This window comes from Barbus barbus (genome assembly GCF_936440315.1).
Source record: "Barbus barbus genome assembly, chromosome: 24".
NCBI lineage: Eukaryota > Metazoa > Chordata > Actinopteri > Cypriniformes > Cyprinidae > Barbus > Barbus barbus.
The window spans coordinates 6,446,957-6,465,996 of NC_136752.1; the positions used below are offsets into that span (position 1 = coordinate 6,446,957).

A 19,040-nucleotide genomic window follows, 5' to 3' on the forward strand; every position below is an offset into this window, starting at 1 on the left:
TGAAAGTAGTCCCCAGCCATAGATATATATATATATATACGTAGAAGCCTCATAGCGACTGTTTCTATGGGCCTCTATACGTAAGCCGTCTGCCATATTGCAGCGGTAAACTTGACGTCATTCACCATAGTAATCACTGAATATTCGAAAAGATGCCACAATCATGCACAGAACGGCTCTGTGCAAATCTACAATATGGTGAATGACGTCAAAAATACCGTTCCAAGATGGCGGCCGCATCTACGTGCCTGGAGCAGTCGAATAGGGCATCTCTATATGTCTGTGGTCCCCAGCTTGGTAACTCGTTATGATATATACTTTCAGGTGCTGTGTAATGATTGCGCCTGCTGCACCCACGGTACGGCAGCAAAGTTCCTTGATTATTACCCTGAAATGAGAGTACAGTTCCTAGCCATATCGGCCTAGAAAATCGCAGCTTTTCATTTTCCGTCAGTCTTAGTAGACGATGTAACTACAGAAGAGTCAAGTTTTAAATAGGAAAATTATTGAAACTCTTTGGTCATTTGAGAGAGATGCTAACGGTCTAATCAGATTCAATGATCTATGCTAGGCTACACTAAAAGTGCTACCGCCAGACCCAGAGATCGGCTGAATGGATTCAAAAACGGTAAAACAACCGTTTAACTCTTGGGGATTTGGAAAATGAGCCTATTTTCAAAAAAAGTGGAGTGTTCCTTTTAATGGTTTCTGAGGAGATTCCTAAATCTAGTTTCAATGTAATGTATAAATGGTAATAACTCACAAAACACAACCATAATTACTAGACAATGTAAAAGATGTATTATATTTATTTCTTATATTGCTTATCTTTAATGCATTTATCAACAGATAGAGAAATAAAACTATATATATATCATATATACACACACACACATGCTGGAATGTTGCATAGTTCTGTTGTTAAATATAAACCAAAAAGTGCTTATCTTTAGTTCTGGAACCTAATGGTGAACGTGATTATTGATTTGACATTCCTATAAGGCTATCATGCCAAGTCAAATGCATTAGCGCAGGCCTTGCATTAGCAAATCATCTGCTTGTCCATCCCGCTGGAAGGACATTGAAATGTTTTAAGAAACTCAACTTCAATTATTATACTCATGATTGGGATGGTTTATGGATGGGTATGTTTTTCAGCCCTGTTTTTGCCCTAATAGTGTAAAATTTAAAGCTGCAATCTGTCATTTTCCAAATGCCTGGAATTAGCTTGGAATGATTCGGAAAACATTTGGCTAGACAGACAATACAATTACTGTTGCACAACCATTAACATCCTGCCAGATGGTATTTTTTTCCATCCATCTGTTATGTCCAGGGTCTGCAACCTTTTTTGACCCATTGCAACCATGTTTAGTTTTCATGTTCAACACAAGAAGTCATGGAGTCAACTGCACCTCATTCAGGCTCAAGTTCAAATCTCCTCAACTAATAATCAGCGAATGGGGTTTATCCTAGTCATAGGTAACTTCTGCCTATGCAGTTGCCAACAAAACAACAAAGAATAAGAGTTCAAACGTGCTAACTGGATGAGTATAATGTTCAGTCAGACGAGAATGGCCACACCTGGTCTAACTTTTCAGTTCAAATGAACTTGAATAAATTGAAACAGTTCAGATTAGCTGCAGGAGTCTCAGGTTGATTAAATATACTTGGTTGGAGGAAACACGGGAATGGTCATCAAGCTGGAGCTGCTCACCAGATCTTCACATCCTTAAGCTCTAAATCTCCCACAATCTCGATCACATCCACGCAACTTAGATCCTGCACACGGTACTTGTAGTTCAACTGGTGGAACCCGTTTACTGCCACTTTATACTCCTGAGCCTCACACAGGATGATCATCTGCCATGGAAAAACATGAGGTCAGAGGTCACAGCAGATACCACTCAAAAACACGGCAAGAATCAATAAGATGCACACGCAGGAACTGATGAAATATTTAACCCAATCATGGCCTCCATCCTGCATTTTCAGAGAAACGCACTACAACCAAGCCATCATTCTCTAAAGTCAACGTGAATCTGCATTTGTAAGCCATTTAAATTATTTGACATATTTACAAGTTAGATAAAAGGCTAGTTTTAAAATACTGCCATTTAAAATGGTGATTCTGGTCTCCACACAAGGTTTTACTTTTCACATAATGTACTGAATTGATATCCATCTAATTAGTTTTAACTAATTTGACTCAGTAAAAATCTAACATCCCGTAAACATTCCTTTGTTAAAACCAATAAAACAACTGGACATTTTTACAGCATGATACAAAGTAAATATAACATTGCTATAACATACATTTCCATTACTGTAACTAATTAACATTTTACATAAAAAAAAAATGCCTAAAAAGCATGTCACCATTTACTCACCCCCAAGTTGTTCCAACCTGTATGAGTTAAACATAGATGATATGTTGGTAACCACATATTTGCTAGTCCCCATTGACTTCCATATTATGGAAAAAAAAAAAAATACTATGGAAGCCAATGGAGACCAGAAGCTGTTTGGTTACCCGCATTAATCTCCTTTTATGTTCAACAGAAGAAAAATTCATACAGGCATGGAACAACTTGAGGGAATTGTCATTGTTGAGTGAACTATCCCTTTATCGTCTTGATTCCTAGGCAGTTAATGTGAGGTCGGCTAACAAGAAAAGTCACTTCAGAGGTAAAGAGAGTTGTTACATTGACGAATAATTACTTTTTGGAATAATGCAAATTTAAATCATTTATTTTGATTTCATGTTGACTTTAAATTTCAACAAATGCTCTCATTTAGTGACAAACAAGGTCTTACCTCAAAGTATTGCCCGGGTGAAAGGGGAAAGCTGGAGAGGGAGGTCTCCTGAACGCCCCAACATCCAGACAGGAAAGAGTTTCTAACGAAGGAAGCTGTTTTGAAACTAGGGTTTAAGTGAAAAGCAATGTCCTCCGAGTTACTGATGCGCAGGTTTACAGCGAAACTGTAGGGATAAAGGAAGATATTGAAGACATCAATACATTATTAAAAGAAAAATGGGTTAAATGACAGAGCATGTTTTATATATCTAGAATATTCCAGTGGAATTCTTGGTTGTTTTCTTCTCATACCTCTCTGGGGAACCAGAGATCTGCCCCTTCACCATAATGGAATCTCCTGGACTCAATCCTTTCACAAGTTTGCTCTTAAATGGAAGACTCTGGTGCGAAAAAGAAACACATTCCAGTTTCAAATTCAACACGACAAAGACAACAACCACAATAATAATTCCCAGCAATGGTGCTGCTATGCAGTCATTTAAGGCTGGTATACACTACACATCTTTTAAAATCGGAACAGATTTTAAACCACTAGGCATCAGATAATTGCTGACTTTGTAAATGGTTACAAAGAAAATCTGGGCATTACGCACTAAATAACTGAGGATCACACACTTACAGACTTTTCAAATCGTTCCCGAAGAAACCACAAACGTGCACCTCGTTACTTGGAGATGCATGAAAAAATGAAAACAATGTTTGTTCTAAAACAAACTCAAAATATCAAACTTTAAATCCTCCAACTGGAGGAATCATAGGCTGAAGCTGTACCAGTACCAGTCATACACAATGTCATTTTCTATGAAATCTGTCAAGCTCCAACTGCCTAAAATTTGCATCGACTCATCCAGATGGCAAATCGGGGCACAAATCTGTGCAAAAGTTGTGGGGTGTATTCCAGCTTTAATGTTTTCCGAATGCATTGCAATACTGTATGATTGCCAAGGTGTTGCTAAACCAGCCGTTAGGGTGTTATAGGCGGTTTCCAGGGCACTGTTAGCAAGTTTGTTAGAGTTTTCAGATAAGTGAAGAAACCCAGAGAAACACTGTAGACATACAAACCAAGCCATTGGCAAAATGTCCTTTTCCTCATCATGCTTGGTTAGGACTTACAAGATTTGCATTCAATTCACATTTCTACCTAACGAGTTGATCATTTCAAGACTTTCTTCTGCATAACACAAAAGAAGAATGTTGGTAACCAATAGTTTTGATTACCAGTGACTTCCAATGACAAATATTCGTAAAATATCTTCTATGTTCCACAGAAGAAATTAATCAGGAGTAAATGACGACAGAACGTGGTCCCACTTTATATTAGGTGGCCTTAACTATGTACTTGCATCAAGAAAAAAAAAAAAAAGTACACTGCAATTGTTGTTCATATTGTACTCCAAAACACTTTTGCTGCTGTTGAGGTGGGATACGGGTAAGGTTAGGGACAGTGTTGGGGGTAACGCATTACAAGTAACGCGAGTTATGTAATAATATGACTTTTCTCAAGTAACTAGTAAAGTAACACTTCTTGATTTACAATAAAATATCTGAGTTACTTTTTCAGAAAACTAACACCAGTTACTTGTTTCCCATTTATTGACTGACAGTGCGCCGTGTGAACATGTTACTGTAGTTCTAGACTAAATGTGAATGTGCATTAATTCATCCCACTCACAAAAAACAGATAACGTAACGTAATTAGTAACTTTTTTTAGGGAGTAACGCAATATTGTAATGCATTACTTTTAAAAGTAACTTTCCCCAACACTGGTCAGGGATAGGTTTGGTGGTGTGGGTGGGTTTAAGGGTGGGTTAAGGTGTAAATGTAATTACATGCAGGCATTTTTAAAATATAATTACAATGTAAAAACATGTACACCAGTGCATTGTGTCAAATTATGAATTTAAATGCAAGTACATAGTAATTAAGGCCACCTAATATAAGGAGGGACCCAGTATTTTTTATTTTAGGTGCACTAATGCTTGTTTGAAGTATGACTCCTAATTAATAAACAGCAGTTATAGTGATGCTTGACTTAGCACGTGCAATTAACAACAAGACACAGTACACTATTTCCTGTTGTACTCTATACCTACAGGTCTCTAATCAGTAAGGTGCTTGCTGTAAAGGCCTGATTTAAGTGACCAAATAATGCCAATGTCCTGGTTTCTGTCCAGACTGTGAGGCACCCACTTCAATTTGATTTCAATTATTTTGAAATTGAATTATCCAATATTATGCTGCCACATAAAAACTGGTGTCACGTGAAAACGATTTACCCTTGTTTGTCCTTTAAGAAATTGTTCAGCCTAACATGTACTCACCGTGTCACCCGACTCCGACATGACTGACTATTGGATGAAAGAGGAGGGAGTGATATAATTAAACAGCTTCAACTAAACTATTTTACTGCAAAATATAGATATACATCAGTTCGCTAACAATTCTGAACGGTAAAACTGTATTTTTCATACATTTAGAGAGAGAGAGCATACATACACTACTGTTCAAAAGAGGTCAGTAAAAACTACTTCTGTTCTTTTGAACGTGCTATTAATCAAAGATCTTACAAATAATATTCATGTTTCCACAATAATATTAAGCAGCACAGCTGTTTTCAACACTGATAAAAGAAAGAAATGTTTCTTGAATATTGAATCAGCATATTACAATGATTTCTGAAGGTCATGTGACACTGAAGACTAGAGTAATGATGCTAAAATTCATTGTTACAATTCATTGTACAATTATAACAAATCATTGTTATAATTAAACTGTTTTAACTGTATTTTGATCAAATAAACGCAGACTTGGTGAGCATAAGTAACTTATTTTAAAAACATGACAAAAAAATCTTACTGTCCTCAAACCTTTGAACAATAATGTGCATATAATACTGAACATAGAAAAGAGCAATATCAGAATAGTCACTTACATAAGGCTGTGATCTTTTGCTTGCAACTGCATTTGAAGGGGTTATGGAGCTCTAAAAATATCAAATGAACACGTTTATCTCACAAAATGCAATCCCAGCCACATCATAATAAACAGTAAACATACTGGGCTGCATTTCACAAAAGCATTGTAAGCCTAAGTTGATCGTAGCTCCATTGGTTTCAATGGGTCTACAATGTACTTAAGCTTACAATGCTTTTGGGAAACACAGCCCTGAGCATGTACTCTATACCTCTGACCTGTAAAACTACTGATCTGCTACTGTTCTCTAAATCAGGGGTCACCAAACTTGATCCTTGACTGTGTCTGGTGACCCCTGCTCTAAATATACCTTTCCTATATTGACTGGATTTATACATATATCTGTCAGTCCCATTAAAGTTTCAGTTTTCAGGCTACTTTTTACATTTAAATGCAAATCCAAAATCGTTCATAAAAGGTTTCAAACATTTAGGCCCGGTTTCACAGACAGGGCTTAAACTAAACTAGGATTAGGCCATAGTTCAATCAGGACATTTAAGTAATTTTTATAAACGTACTTAGAAAAGAACATTACTGTAGTGCATCTTGAGGCAAAACAAAGGCACGGTTATATTTTAAGATCAGTCAGAGCAAGTTTCTTTCAGTTGAAACAACTCAGACTTATATTTTAGTCTGGGACTAGGCTTAAGCCTTGTCTGTGAAACCGGGGGTTAAAGGAACACGCCACTTTTTTTGGAAATGGGCTCATTTTCCAACTCTCCAAGAGTTAAACAGTTTAGTTTTACCGTTTTTGAATCCATTCAGCCGATCTCCGGATCTGGCTGTAGCACTTTTAGCTTAGCATAGATCATTGAATCGGTTTAGACCATTAGCATTTGGAAATCAAAAATGACCAAAGAGTTTCGATAATTTTCCTATTTAAAGCTCAACTCTTCTGTAGTTACATCGTTTACTAAGACCGACGGAAAATGAAAAGTTGCGATTTTCTAGGCCGATATGTCTAGGAACTATACTCTCATTCCGGCGTAATAATCAAGGAGCTTTGCTGCCGTACCGTGGATGCAGCAGGCGCAATCATTACGCAGCGCCTGAAAGTAGTCCCCAGCTAGGTAACTAGTTATGATATAGCTGGGGACTACTTTCAGGCGACATGGTCTGGTGGTGTAACTGGATTATGTCAATTGGCGTAACTAGTATTTTTCATAAAAATATAATTATATACAGGAAAATTAATGTGGAATAAAATGTAATCATGTAGTTTAGTATAATATGGTTTTTAACATTTTTTACATAATTTGTCAAAGAGGTTTTTTCAGCATATGTCCCATCAAATATTGCAAAAATGCATTAATTTACATTTACAGAACTTTAATAAAATCTATTTTCGTGTGACATTTTAAAATGATGTATTTATTTCTATGAGTATAAATACATCCATTATTACATGCCATTTAGGTGGATAAAATATTTAATATTTCGCATTCTTTGGTGGTTACACCATTTGACATTTTCATGTACATTCAGTGTTAACTTTTGTAAAAAAAATGGTAGAAATTTAATTTTTAATTACATAAAATCAACAAACACGCTGTGTACATTTTAAAATACCTGATGCAAACAAGTTTTTAAAATATTTTTGAATTTCTCATCTTGCCAACCCCTTTTTGTCACTGACCCAACTACAGACGAGTCAAGTTTTAAGTAGGAAAATTATCGAAACTCTTTGGTCATTTTTGAGCGAGATTCTAATGGTCTAATCCGATTCAATGATCTATGCTACGCTAAAAGTGCTACCGCCAGACCCGGAGATCAGCTGAATGGATTCAAAAACGGTAAAACTCAACTGTTTAACTCTTGGGGATGTTAAATGAGCCCATTTCCAAAAAAAGTGGAGTGTTCCTTTAAAGCTGTAATAGATAAACAGTTACCTTGCTCACTGAACTGGGAATAAACCCAATGGCTTGAATCTGAACCTTCCCTGATATGGCCAGCGTGTCCACCTTCTTGAGCTCCAGCCTGTGCCTGAACTCCAGCAGGTGAGAACCATTTACCGCCACCTGGAGAGAGTAAAACAATCTATATCTTACGAGGTATAACAACAACAAGTTATTTGTGAAATTATTGGAATTTGGAGGATCAACAGAAGTGTAATTTCTGCTCTAATCTGCAACATGAAACAGATTTGTAAATAGTCACTATTTGCAAAGATGTTTTCTGAACACTTACTCTTGTGCCCATTTAATGGATAAACTCAGACCAACTCATGCTTAATGTGGCATCAACTAAAAGCACGTCAACTAAAAACACAGTGGGAAATGACTTGCTGACATCACAGATCTCACTGGCGTCGAACTGACATTTTGTTCTTATAACTAAATTATTTATCTTTAGCACCTAAAGGGACAAGGTGATGGACAAAATATAAGATAAGAGGAAAAATTATACTTCAACACTCACAAAACTTTTGCATTCCCTCAAGAAACACTGCACAGACCTTTTACTCTCTTTCCCTGAGAACTCACAAAAACACAGAAATCAATTTTTTTCTCCAAGCTCATATTTCCTACGCCAGTTTGGTTTTCGTGTGCAAGAATGCAAAGTTTTGTGAGCGAATACCAATCATGTGTGTCATGTACCTCCCTTTAGGGGCTTCTTATGCAATTTGGATCATATTTTGGAAATGTAATAATAATGGTCAAGACACTATTCAAGATCAAGATTATTACAGAGTTAAACTCCTTCACATCCTTGGGATGAAATATTGGTTACACTGCATTAGGAACAAAAGCAGCAAAATTTGCATGCATCCGTTTCATCTGCAAAAAAAAACAAATGCATCTGCTTTTTGGTCGCATGGATCTCTATACCACTATGAAGTTGTTTTTTTTTTTTATTTCCCCCCTGACTGCAGCGGCCTACTCTCTTCTAAATTCAAAGCAAGGCATGTGGCATCTCAAACAAGTCAACTGTTTTTATCCTCGAGCCACTGGGTTTACACTTTTGGGGGCATGCTTGCTTGCTGCATATTAAGGAGAAATTATTTCAACATCCATAAATGACACACTTCACCTTTAGCTTTCTAAAAACAGCGTCACTTATGTTGTATCATTTTAAGCAAGAGAATGAGAAAGCAAGAAAACGTCATATGGCAACAGAGATAGATGCCAATAAACAAGAGCCAAACTGATAGAACTCAGGATGTTTATAACCTTGAACAAATCTTTGTGCACAAGTATGATGATCTCAAAGGCAGCTCCGTGTCTAAAGGGCATCAGGTAGTGGATCTCCTCCTTGCCCCAGCGCTCCTTCTGTAGTGTGTTACAGACGATGTAGGGAGACCGCTTGAAGCGAGGATTAAAATGAAAGGCCACGTCTGCCCGAGGCTTCATGCTGCTCCCGCAGTTCAGCTCAACCTGAAATCTGCAAGATATTTCACTGTTTATCACTGTCTGCGGACAAAATTCAAATGTGATGTAAATATATAGCAGGGTGTTTCTTCAACTTACACTAACTAACAAATTTCATCTTTATTGTTTTTGTCATGTGGTTGCAAAACATCTTGCGATTTTTCATCAAGCCGTCATTATTTTTGCAACTTCTAAAATACCTTAAGGCATAGACTGTTTTTTTCTTTTGTCCCTCTAAACCAGGGGTCACCACACTCGGTCCTGGAGGGCCGGCCCTCCAGGACCGAGTGTGGTGACCCCTGATCTAACCAAAGAATGAAATAAATTGTTTTTTTGTGTGTGTGTGTGTGTGTATGCAAATTATTTACACTTTTCACAAATTTTGACTGTCCCACTGTTGTTTTGCAATCTTCAACAATTTTAACAAGCATTTTACAAAGAGTATTTTGTTTGGTTAACACAGAGACGACAGCATTAAAGGTGAGCATGCTGGAGATGAGATATCAGACATATATTGCATGAAGAAAATAACATTTTATTTGTTAATAATAATAATAATAATAATGCATATTTTAATTTATATCTTTAAGTCATGCAAAAAGTGGAATGCTAATGAATTAATATAAACATTATTTGTCTAGATTTAAGATACATAAAATGTTAGCCATGAATCAGGCAAAGGAGAAATTTTATTCCAACGGTGTTTAAATGTTAGCAAACATAAAAAAACAAAAACAATTCTGGTTGTGCATTTATGTGTACTGTAAAACACTATTAGTAGACACTATAAATAAATATTTTAATTACTACTAATGAAAATGCAAATAGTGTTTTAAGGGCCAAAATTGCCCATAAAGTCTGGAGCTTCCACCATCTTTTATTTCTATAGCTATAATAATTCCTGCTTGAGTAATGTCTGAAACTGGCTTGTTATTGAAATGATTTCTTCCGCTTCCCGTGATCATGATCCCTTCCTTGAACCAACACGGAGTCGACTCGAGCCAAATAATGACACATAATAATGTCTTTTGAAGCATGTCTCATGTTTCTATAACATTTCATGAGGATATTTAGTCAATTTCCTACCTTAAATATCAAAACTAAATTTTTGATTAGTAATATGCATTGCTAAGAGCTTCATTTGAACAACTTTAAAGGTGATTTTCTCAATATACTGATTTTTTTGCACCCTCAGATTCCAGATGTATCTCAGCCAAATATAGTCCGATCCTAACAAACCATACATCAATGGAAAGCTCATTTATTTGGATTTTAGATTATGTATAAATTGTGATACAACCTTAAGACTGGTTTTGTGGTCCAGGGTCATATTTAAGGTGGAAAGATTGATTCCAATATGAAACCAAATCAAAGGTTTGAATCTCTCACCTGTCTGAATCACTGGGAACACTGCCCTGAATGAGCACCATCTCTCCGGCCTGAAGTCCGCCCAGGATGGTCCCAGCATAAGGAATCGTCTACAGGCAGAAATTAAAATCATGAGACACACTGACTCAGTTCGCCCTGTCTACAAGATACAACCATTTACGCTTTCATCCCTGCAAAACAGAAAAGCATTAACAGATGAATTTATCCGTCTATGTACTAGAAGCACTGACCCGTTAGCAAACAGTGTAAGTAGAATAAATCTTACTGGATTCATTATCGTTTGTTTCGGGTTTGCGACAGACATATTGGCGATGCTGTTATTTCGAGTTAATCACCAGCGTTCAGCACTTTCACTTCCGCATGTTTAGAATGACGCATTCAGTAAACAAAGAGCGCGACGCGTTCAGTGACCAATCAAATGCGAGATGAGCGCGGCGCGTTCATTTATTTTATTTATTTATTTAAATTGAGTACAAAATCTGAGTACAACAAAATGGCCTTAATTAGTATACAAAAACCAATCTGGTGTGGAAAGCTCAACACAACAGAACCATATTAATTCCAGACAAATCATATGACAAAATATTCCAAAAAATATATAAAAATAAGAAACAAAAAACCAGAACGAAAATAAAATAATTATAATAATATTGAAATATAAAGAAAATATAATACAAACAAATTAAACAGTTTTTACTGCCTTTGGGTTTTTAATTTTACTAAGGGCATCTGAAAAGTATTTTAGATAATTTTTAAACACAATAAACAAGGGAGGAGATTTAAAATATCGACATTTATGTATAAAATATTTCGCTAATAATATAATATTATTAATCAAGTCAGCGCGACGCGTTCACTGACCAATCATTGAGCACGTTCAGTTTCGCGTACCTAGGGGCGGGCTCAGGGTGACACTGTGGCCAATCAGAGCGCTGTATAGTTACTGACCTATCACGGCGCGGCTTGGCGTTTTGTATTGTTTTTCTTTCGAAGACGGAATGCAGTGAATTCGTAAAACAACTTCAATAATTTGACATGTTTGCATGCGTAGTTGTTTTGCTGTAACTGTTTTACCCCTTGTATGTTTATATAAAGAAGAGAGGGTTTTCTCTTATAGTGACAGATTAATATGCGTCTCACGTGAAGTTGAGTCGGAGCACATGACAGGGAAGTAACTGCTAATTCTAAACTTCATCAGTAAGTTAGTTCATCTAAACATGCTAACACACAATCTGCTGTTCACGGTCTCCTGCTTTCTCGGGTGCTCGGCTGAGTTTTATGTTCTAGATGATCGGATTGGATTAGGGAGGGAATTTGATGGAATAGGTGGATTAAGTGGAGGAGGAGTAAGTCATGATAACTTTTTAAATTTTGCTATTTGCATACTGTCAGATAGCTGTGTTGGTGATTAACTTGCTTTCGTTCACAGGCTACTTCACGACTTCTTGTCAACTATGAAGAACCGTATCGGAGTCATATACTGGATTTCTTGTTCAAGGTATTGGGTCACATGTGGCTTTTAATTCTGGACATGCATTGAATAACCAGATATGTTATTATAATGCAAGTTTGGTTTTATTCAGCCCAACTTTGGAGCTTCATTGCACATGCTAAAAGTAGAAATAGGAGGCGATGCTCAAACCACAGGTAATACAGTGTCTATCATTGTGTATCTTTCTATACTGTGTCTGTCTACCTTGTCTGCATCTATTCATATATTCAATAATACATTAAACATGCAATTAATACACCCTTTCTATGATGAGCATGTTTTTGAATAACATCAGATGGAACATAAAGAAAAAAGACAGATATGCCTGATAAGATTTCATCGAAAACAATAGTTAACCTGTTCACTGCTTATCTAAGAAGCTTTTTTCCGGAATCAGAGTCACGTGGTGCGAGTCATGTGATACGAATATGCTGTGGGGAAAACACACTCACACACACACACACACACACTCACACACAAAACTGGAACAGATATTATAAAGATGACCTCTTCAAAAAAATCCCCCAAAATCTAATTTATTTGACCTTTTAATGACAAGGCAAGGTTAATTGCAAAATAGTTGTTTTACTTAATGTAAGAAATGAATAAATTGGATGTGTACACTTTTTAAGAAACTGAGTGTCTATGGTATGTCACAGGAAGTGCAGATAGTTTTGTGAGAAAAGGTGTTTTACACAAACTCCACCATTGTTTAGCTGAGCCAAGCAAACTTACCGCGTGAGAGGAGCAAGAGAAAAAAATAAAAATGAAGAAAATAGTCTAAAAATGGAAATACAGCATGTGCATAAACATTCAAAACTGTCTCTTTTCCCAGAACTTCAAGGATTTTTACTGATAAGCGGGTTCAGTATGGTTAGGGTTAGGAGTGGGCTTTAGGGTTTCATACGCACTGAATATGTTGTTATTAGTGCATAATATTGGATTTTATATTGTACTACAGTACACTGAGTTACAAATTGTAAATTCTATTTACACAAGACTTTTAAAAGCTATTTTAGATCCCCTTTTCTGTATTTTGGACAGTCTTAATCTGTGTTCATACTGACATTGATTAAATTACTTGGTGTCGCAAGTCTCCGAGTGGTTTTCTAGTAGGTGGTCTTACTCTGTCAGGGTGTACATGCATCTAAATGTACCAGGTGGTGCACCATTGGTAGTAGCCAAGTAACTTTATTTGCATAAAGTTGAATTCTGTCCAACTATGAAACATTGCCAACAATTGCTGACGCTCATGTTGCAGGAAATAATAAAAAAAAAAGCTGTCAGGTTGCTTTATCATAGCGAATCACTAGCAATGTCAATCCATTTTTATAGCAGAGTTATTAATGCAAAATAAAACATTAAAATAGAAAAATTACAAACAAATATAATGGGGGACAATTATATTAAGATTAAAAACATTTTAGACTGAAACAAACTGTTGGAAAGTGACCCGTCTCAGCTACTTACATTTCCCAGAAACAAAATGTATTAACTTTATGTTTGGGTTACTAAAGGTTATTGACTTGTCTGCTTGACAGATGGCACAGAACCCTCTCACATGCACAGTAAGGATGAAGGCAGTTTTTACCGTGGATATGAGTGGTGGCTTATGAAAGAAGCCAAGAAGAGAAATCCAAACATCAAGCTGATAGGTAATCAGTTTGTTCCACACTCCATTTGCCATTTATATATTGAAAGACAAATAATCTAGATGACAGATATCTTGCTGATTCAAAGCTTTGATTTTGAAGGTCTTCCCTGGGCATTTCCGGGATGGGTTGGAGAAGGAACCCAGTGGCCTTATTTCTTTCCAAATGTTACTGCCAACTATGTTGTTACATGGATCTATGGAGCAAAGCAGCATCATAACCTTGACATTGATTATATTGGGGTACGTATGCACTAGCTAATAGTGCAAATAATTATGATGTTTTAGAGGGAAACTTTATTTGAACTTCTCCTTTTGATCTTTTTTCAGATATGGAATGAAAAGAAATACGATCCAGTATACATTAAGGTAAAAAAAAAAGTTAATTCTCTAATCTTCTTTCCAGACAGCCTAACTAAATTGGCAATAAGATGTGTCTGTCTGTCATTTCCCTAGGTGCTGAGAGATACTTTAGACAGAGTTGGTTATACAAATATTGGCATCATTGCTGCGGATGGAGACTGGTCCATTGCAGCTGCAATGCTGGAGGATTCATATATGAATGATGCTGTTGAGGTGATAGGGTGAGCAGTTTGCTTTCTTTGCCCTTAAAACCCATATAACTGACCAACTAGCTGAGCTCTTAAGTGTAAACCAAACTATAGTTAAGAGTTTAAAGTCTTTACAGTGTCCACTACCCAGGCACCAAAACAGTGAAGGAAGCTCTGTTAACGGAGAAGAAGCTTTGGTCCTCTGAAGATTACAGCACCTTCAATGACGACATCGGCGCCGGATGCTGGGCTCGGATCTTAAACCAGAACTACGTGAACGGCAGAATGACCTCGTGAGCTGTTTACAGACACCTGTCACTTTCTCTGCAATATACATCCTTAAGCTAATGCGCTCAGAGTAGGACTGCTTTGTTTTAGGACTATATCCTGGAATTTGATAGCAAGTTACTATGAGAGTCTATCCTTCGGTGGAGATGGGCTGATGACAGCCGATGAGCCCTGGAGCGGACATTATGTAGTGGAATCTCCGATATGGATGACTGGTAACATGCTCCTTACAGTCTGGCCAGTTTTGGGGTCAACCTTCAAAGCTTCAATTTCAATTTTTAGATTTTCCTTTTTTTTTTTTATGAATTGTCCTACTGTTTTCTGTGGAAGCCCGTTTCTGCCACTGAACAAAAAATAAAAAAGGTTATTGCGACTTTTTCTCTCATAATTCTGTCTTTTTTCTCATAATTGCATGATACAAACTCGCAATTGTGAGACGTAGTTGTAATTCTGAGAAATAAAGTCAGAACTGCCCGATATAAACTCACAATTCTGACTTTTTTTTTCTCAGAATTGTGAGATATAAACTCGCAATAACCTTATTTTTATTTTTTTTATATTCAGTGGTGGAAATGGGCTTCCATCGTTTTCAGATCATGTTACGATCATGCCTTTTATTAAATTTTATTAATTTATTAAATAAGGAATAAGGAATTCTGTCTCCATTTACTCACCCTCATATCATTCCAAACACGTAAGACTTTGTTCATCTTCAAAACACAAATGAAGATGTTCTCATTGAAACAAGAATTCTTAAGATTTCTGCCCCTTCATTGAAACTCCATTCTAGCAAAACATTCAAGCTTTAAAAAAGGATGAATTAAGCTGTTTAATACAAACCTTCTTAAGAGACGCAATTGTTTTATATGATGATTAAATTTAGGGTTTTATTCACGTATAAAAATGCAAATACATTGAGCATATTAAATATGGTAAATGGAACCTTAACCATACATGCTTGATGGGTGAACAAACCTCATTGGTTCTCGCGTGTTGGAATGAGAATGGTTGTTGTTGTAACCCAGGGGTGCCCGAACTCGGTCCTAATTGTCTAATTGAGGTTGAAGCTAAACTCTGCAGGACACTGGCCCTCCAGGACCGAGTTTGGACACCCCTGTTGTAGCCAATGAGTGAATGCAAGTTATTTCATGAGTGTTGATAAATTGTATTTCTTTTTCCTGTAGCGCACACTACTCAATTTACACAGCCAGGCTGGTTTTATCTGCAGACTGTAGGGAATCTCACCAATGGAGGGAGTTATGTGGCTTTAACGGACCGTAAAGGGAACCTCACAATTATTATTGAAACCATGGTGAGTGCTTAGTTATTTTCTTATGTCTTGTGAACATCACAAGTGTTAGTGAATCATTGATTTTGATCTCTATGCACACTGAACACTCCTCCCTTCCTCTTTTTATAGACACACGATCACTCTCAATGCATTCGACCTCCTCTACCGCACTTTGACGTCTCTCCTCAGATAGCCACATTTCAGCTCAAAGGTTCTTTTGTAAGTGCAGTTCTGTCTGTATTTGATATTTCGTAACCTTAAGGCTTAATATTATGTTGCTTGTGCTTTTATCAGGCACATCTCACTGACCTTCAAGTGTGGTACTCAAAATTGGATTTTGAGACCAAAAAAGATACACTGTTTCAGCGGAGCAGTCCTATTAAGGTACAGTTGAATCAGTTCGCTCCATATTTCATGTCTCTACACACTGGAATAAATAGACAGTAAAGGAATCTTCCTTCTTTCCACACAGGTCTATAATGGTTCATTCACTTTAAAACTAGATGTCGATGAGGTTTACACAATCACAACAGTCTACTCTGGACAAAAAGGCACCTACCCAGAGCCCCCCAAATCCCAGCCATTTCCAAAGAATTACTCTGATGACTTCACTATCGGTAATGGATATTAGTGTCAACAGAAAACTATCGGAAGCACTGACTCAACTGGTGTTCATTACAGCATTTATTTTTGTTCTCAGATAACCCTCCATTTTCCGAGGCCCCGTATTTTGCTGATCAAACTGGTGTGTTTGAGTACTTCAGAAATAGCACAGATAATGGCTCGCATGCCTTTACTTTACGGCAGGTGGTCACCGAACGGCCGGTCACCTGGGCTAGAGATGCCGACCAGACCATCAGCGTCATAGGGGACTACAGCTGGTATGATTGTCCTCAGTATTGTGATATTTCCTGAGCGAGCAATACACGGGAGAATGTACCTTTTGCAGAGATGTTTTAATCAATACTGCAGTATTATATCACAATTAATCACATGTAACCAAAATTCCCTACTTGTCAAACTAGGACAGACCTCAGTGTGTCCTGTGACGTCCTAATTGAAACTCCCGTCACTGGAGGAGTGTTCCTGGCGGCCCGGGTTGATCAAGGTGGAGAGTCTGTCAGAGAAGCAAAGGGTGTCTTTTATTGGATTTATGCAAATGGAACCTATAAAGTGACAAATGATATAGGTACATTTCTTTTAGTTATATCATTTATAAACGGGTAAAATGTTCACTTGCTTGCCAATTTGGATAGTACTGGGCATTCGGACGCTAAAACAAAAATATCCGACATAAACTAGATCAGGGGTCACCAAACTTGATCCTGGAGGGACGGTGTCCAACACAACTGTCTGGAAGTTTCAAGTATACCTTGATTAGCTTGATTAGTTAATTCAACTAAAATATTCCAGTTGTCCCTTAAATTATCATTGAGTATCATCAGCGGGGTAACAAATTATTTTAAGTTGAAACAACTTTTTAGAACAATTTTTTTTTTTTTTTTACAGTGTGTGTTTAATTAGGGTTGAAGCGAAACTCTGCAGGACCGAATCTGGTGACCCCTGAACTAGATTATCAAAAATCACAGCTTAGTTTTAAAAATATTTACCATCTAATCTTTTTTCTGAGTCATTGAATTACTTACAATAGTCAGGCATTTTAGTTTTAATCCCTGGTTATAAAATAAATCGCTTTGTACATGCATTGCCTATTGGACAATCCTACACACAATTCTTGCTCGGTGCAGCTGTGCATAACTAGGGCGTCAAAGGCAGCCTACTGATCGCTTTCAAATGAAGAAATCTGGCAGTGATTTGATAGTCTGAGCATTCCTGGTGCCTAATTTGTGCTTCTAATAATAACTTTGAACTGGTTGACCTGGGCTGGGTTTCTCAAAAGCACCATAAAACTAAATAACAAGCAAAAATGAGAAATGAATGGATGAGTTTCGAGCTAAACCTGGCCAAGATGAGCTTTGTTTGGAGTTTGTTTTGGTGGTCTGAAACTACTGTTAAATTCGAATTGGCGTTGGACCATGTAATGGGTGTGCGCTGTGCTATATGAAATTATTTTTATCTGATTCCAATCTTATTTTGTTTTAATTTTAGTACATACCTCAGTGAACTATTTTTATTGCATTTTGACTAATCATTGTTTTTCACATTAAAGGTGGACGGAGAGTACTTGCTGAAGGGCTGTCAGGAACAAGGGAAGGAGTATGGTATACCTTAACCCTTAGAGTCAAGGTAACATACACATTAAATGGTAGCCTTTTAACTATTAATGGTCTGTTCTTAAATGGGCATGTTTTGGTCTGCAGGGATATTTTGCCACCGGGATGCTGAATGGCTATCTGCTGTGGAAGAACGCTGTTGTTCTTGAACCCAAGAATGGCTGGGCTGCACTAGGAACTCGCTCTTTTGAATATGCACAGTTTGATAATTTTGAAGTGAATGCGGAATAATTTATGCCTACTTCACATCAATCATGTTTACATGATCATTACACACTTTTACTTGCCTGCACACCTTTCAACCATTTCCTAATGTCTTTTTAAATGAACATACTGTGATTGTCTTATTTTATTTAATTTGATGATTGGTCTTTTTTTTACTGATTTGTTACTTTCTCTTTGGGGTTGATGATTAAGGAATGTAAGTGTGAAGTGTTTATCTTCTTCAAAAAGGGATGCTTTGTACCAGTTACTTTGTGAAAGAAGTGTATGAATGACAAATGACCAGTTTGGACATATTTGATGGTTAATGTTCTATATGAAATTGTTTAATGAACAGAATTAAAATTATGGGAAATATTGAATGAATAGAAATGACTCCTTCAATACTGTTTAAAAAGCATCCTGGATGTACATCATAAAATTAAACTGATGCAGGCCTTGATGTTTTTCATTGATGTTATCTTCAACCGTACACAACTTTAAAAAATGATGATTCTTAATGATCATGAATGTGCATTTATCATCAACTAGCACATACCTGCTGACTTCCCCTGTTTGTGCAATAACTGCTTACATGCATTATTAAAGCAGATCATAGAAATAAGATACTAATACAGTGGTGACACTGGGAAAACATTTTAATGACTTAAACATATTACAGAAATGTATATTTAGCCCCTAGTCCTGGTGCTTCCTGGAGACCCTCATCATAGCTCTGAATGATATATTCAGACTTGCAAGACCTGTCTTAATAATTCTTA

General features: G+C 36.8%; 2 protein-coding genes across 5 annotated transcripts; one reads left to right on the forward strand and one right to left on the reverse strand.

Moving 5' to 3' along the window:
- Positions 1-780: 780 nt before the first annotated feature.
- On the reverse strand, positions 781-16,909 carry LOC306844163 (galectin-8-like). 4 transcript variants are annotated; one of them, XM_079376112.1, is made up of 9 exons: positions 16,856-16,909; positions 10,551-10,639; positions 8,964-9,174; positions 7,683-7,811; positions 5,753-5,803; positions 5,142-5,168; positions 3,111-3,199; positions 2,818-2,983; positions 781-1,863 (listed from the first exon to the last, which is right to left on the reverse strand). In XM_079376112.1, the coding sequence occupies exons 2-9, from the start codon at positions 10,589-10,591 to the stop codon at positions 1,714-1,716; spliced, it is 864 nt and encodes a 287-aa protein (XP_079232238.1). In that variant the 5' UTR covers positions 10,592-10,639; positions 16,856-16,909; the 3' UTR covers positions 781-1,713. The 4 variants fall into 4 exon arrangements, with proteins under 4 accessions (XP_079232238.1, XP_079232235.1, XP_079232237.1 ...); XM_079376109.1 differs by lacking the exon at positions 16,856-16,909 and adding an exon at positions 10,816-10,940; XM_079376111.1 differs by lacking the exon at positions 16,856-16,909 and adding an exon at positions 10,781-10,916.
- Positions 11,489-18,720, forward strand: galca (galactosylceramidase a). Its single transcript, XM_079376108.1, has 17 exons — positions 11,489-11,896; positions 11,980-12,048; positions 12,134-12,197; positions 13,584-13,697; positions 13,797-13,936; positions 14,024-14,062; positions 14,150-14,277; positions 14,382-14,537; positions 14,623-14,747; positions 15,717-15,844; positions 15,953-16,042; positions 16,118-16,207; positions 16,296-16,440; positions 16,524-16,704; positions 16,849-17,012; positions 17,994-18,070; positions 18,145-18,720. Exons 1-17 carry the CDS (start codon positions 11,768-11,770, stop codon positions 18,286-18,288), a joined length of 1,983 nt encoding a protein of 660 aa, XP_079232234.1. The 5' UTR covers positions 11,489-11,767; the 3' UTR covers positions 18,289-18,720.
- The last annotated feature ends 320 nt before the right edge of the window (positions 18,721-19,040 follow it).

Excerpts from the sequence above, each read along its gene's own strand:
- LOC306844163 (XM_079376109.1), bottom strand. The coding sequence starts at position 10,854 with ATGTCTGTCGCAAACCCGAAACAAACGATAATGAATCCA. Across the intron at positions 5,804-7,682 it reads TTCCCAGTTCAGTGAGCAAG|AGCTCCATAACCCCTTCAAA; the intron begins GTAACTGTTTAT and ends TGATATTTTTAG. Across the intron at positions 5,169-5,752 it reads GCAAAAGATCACAGCCTTAT|TCAGTCATGTCGGAGTCGGG; the intron begins GTAAGTGACTAT and ends TTCATCCAATAG.
- galca (XM_079376108.1), top strand. The coding sequence starts at position 11,768 with ATGCTAACACACAATCTGCTGTTCACGGTCTCCTGCTTTCTCGGGTGC. Across the intron at positions 13,937-14,023 it reads TTGACATTGATTATATTGGG|ATATGGAATGAAAAGAAATA; the intron begins GTACGTATGCAC and ends ATCTTTTTTCAG. Across the intron at positions 16,705-16,848 it reads GTCATAGGGGACTACAGCTG|GACAGACCTCAGTGTGTCCT; the intron begins GTATGATTGTCC and ends TTGTCAAACTAG.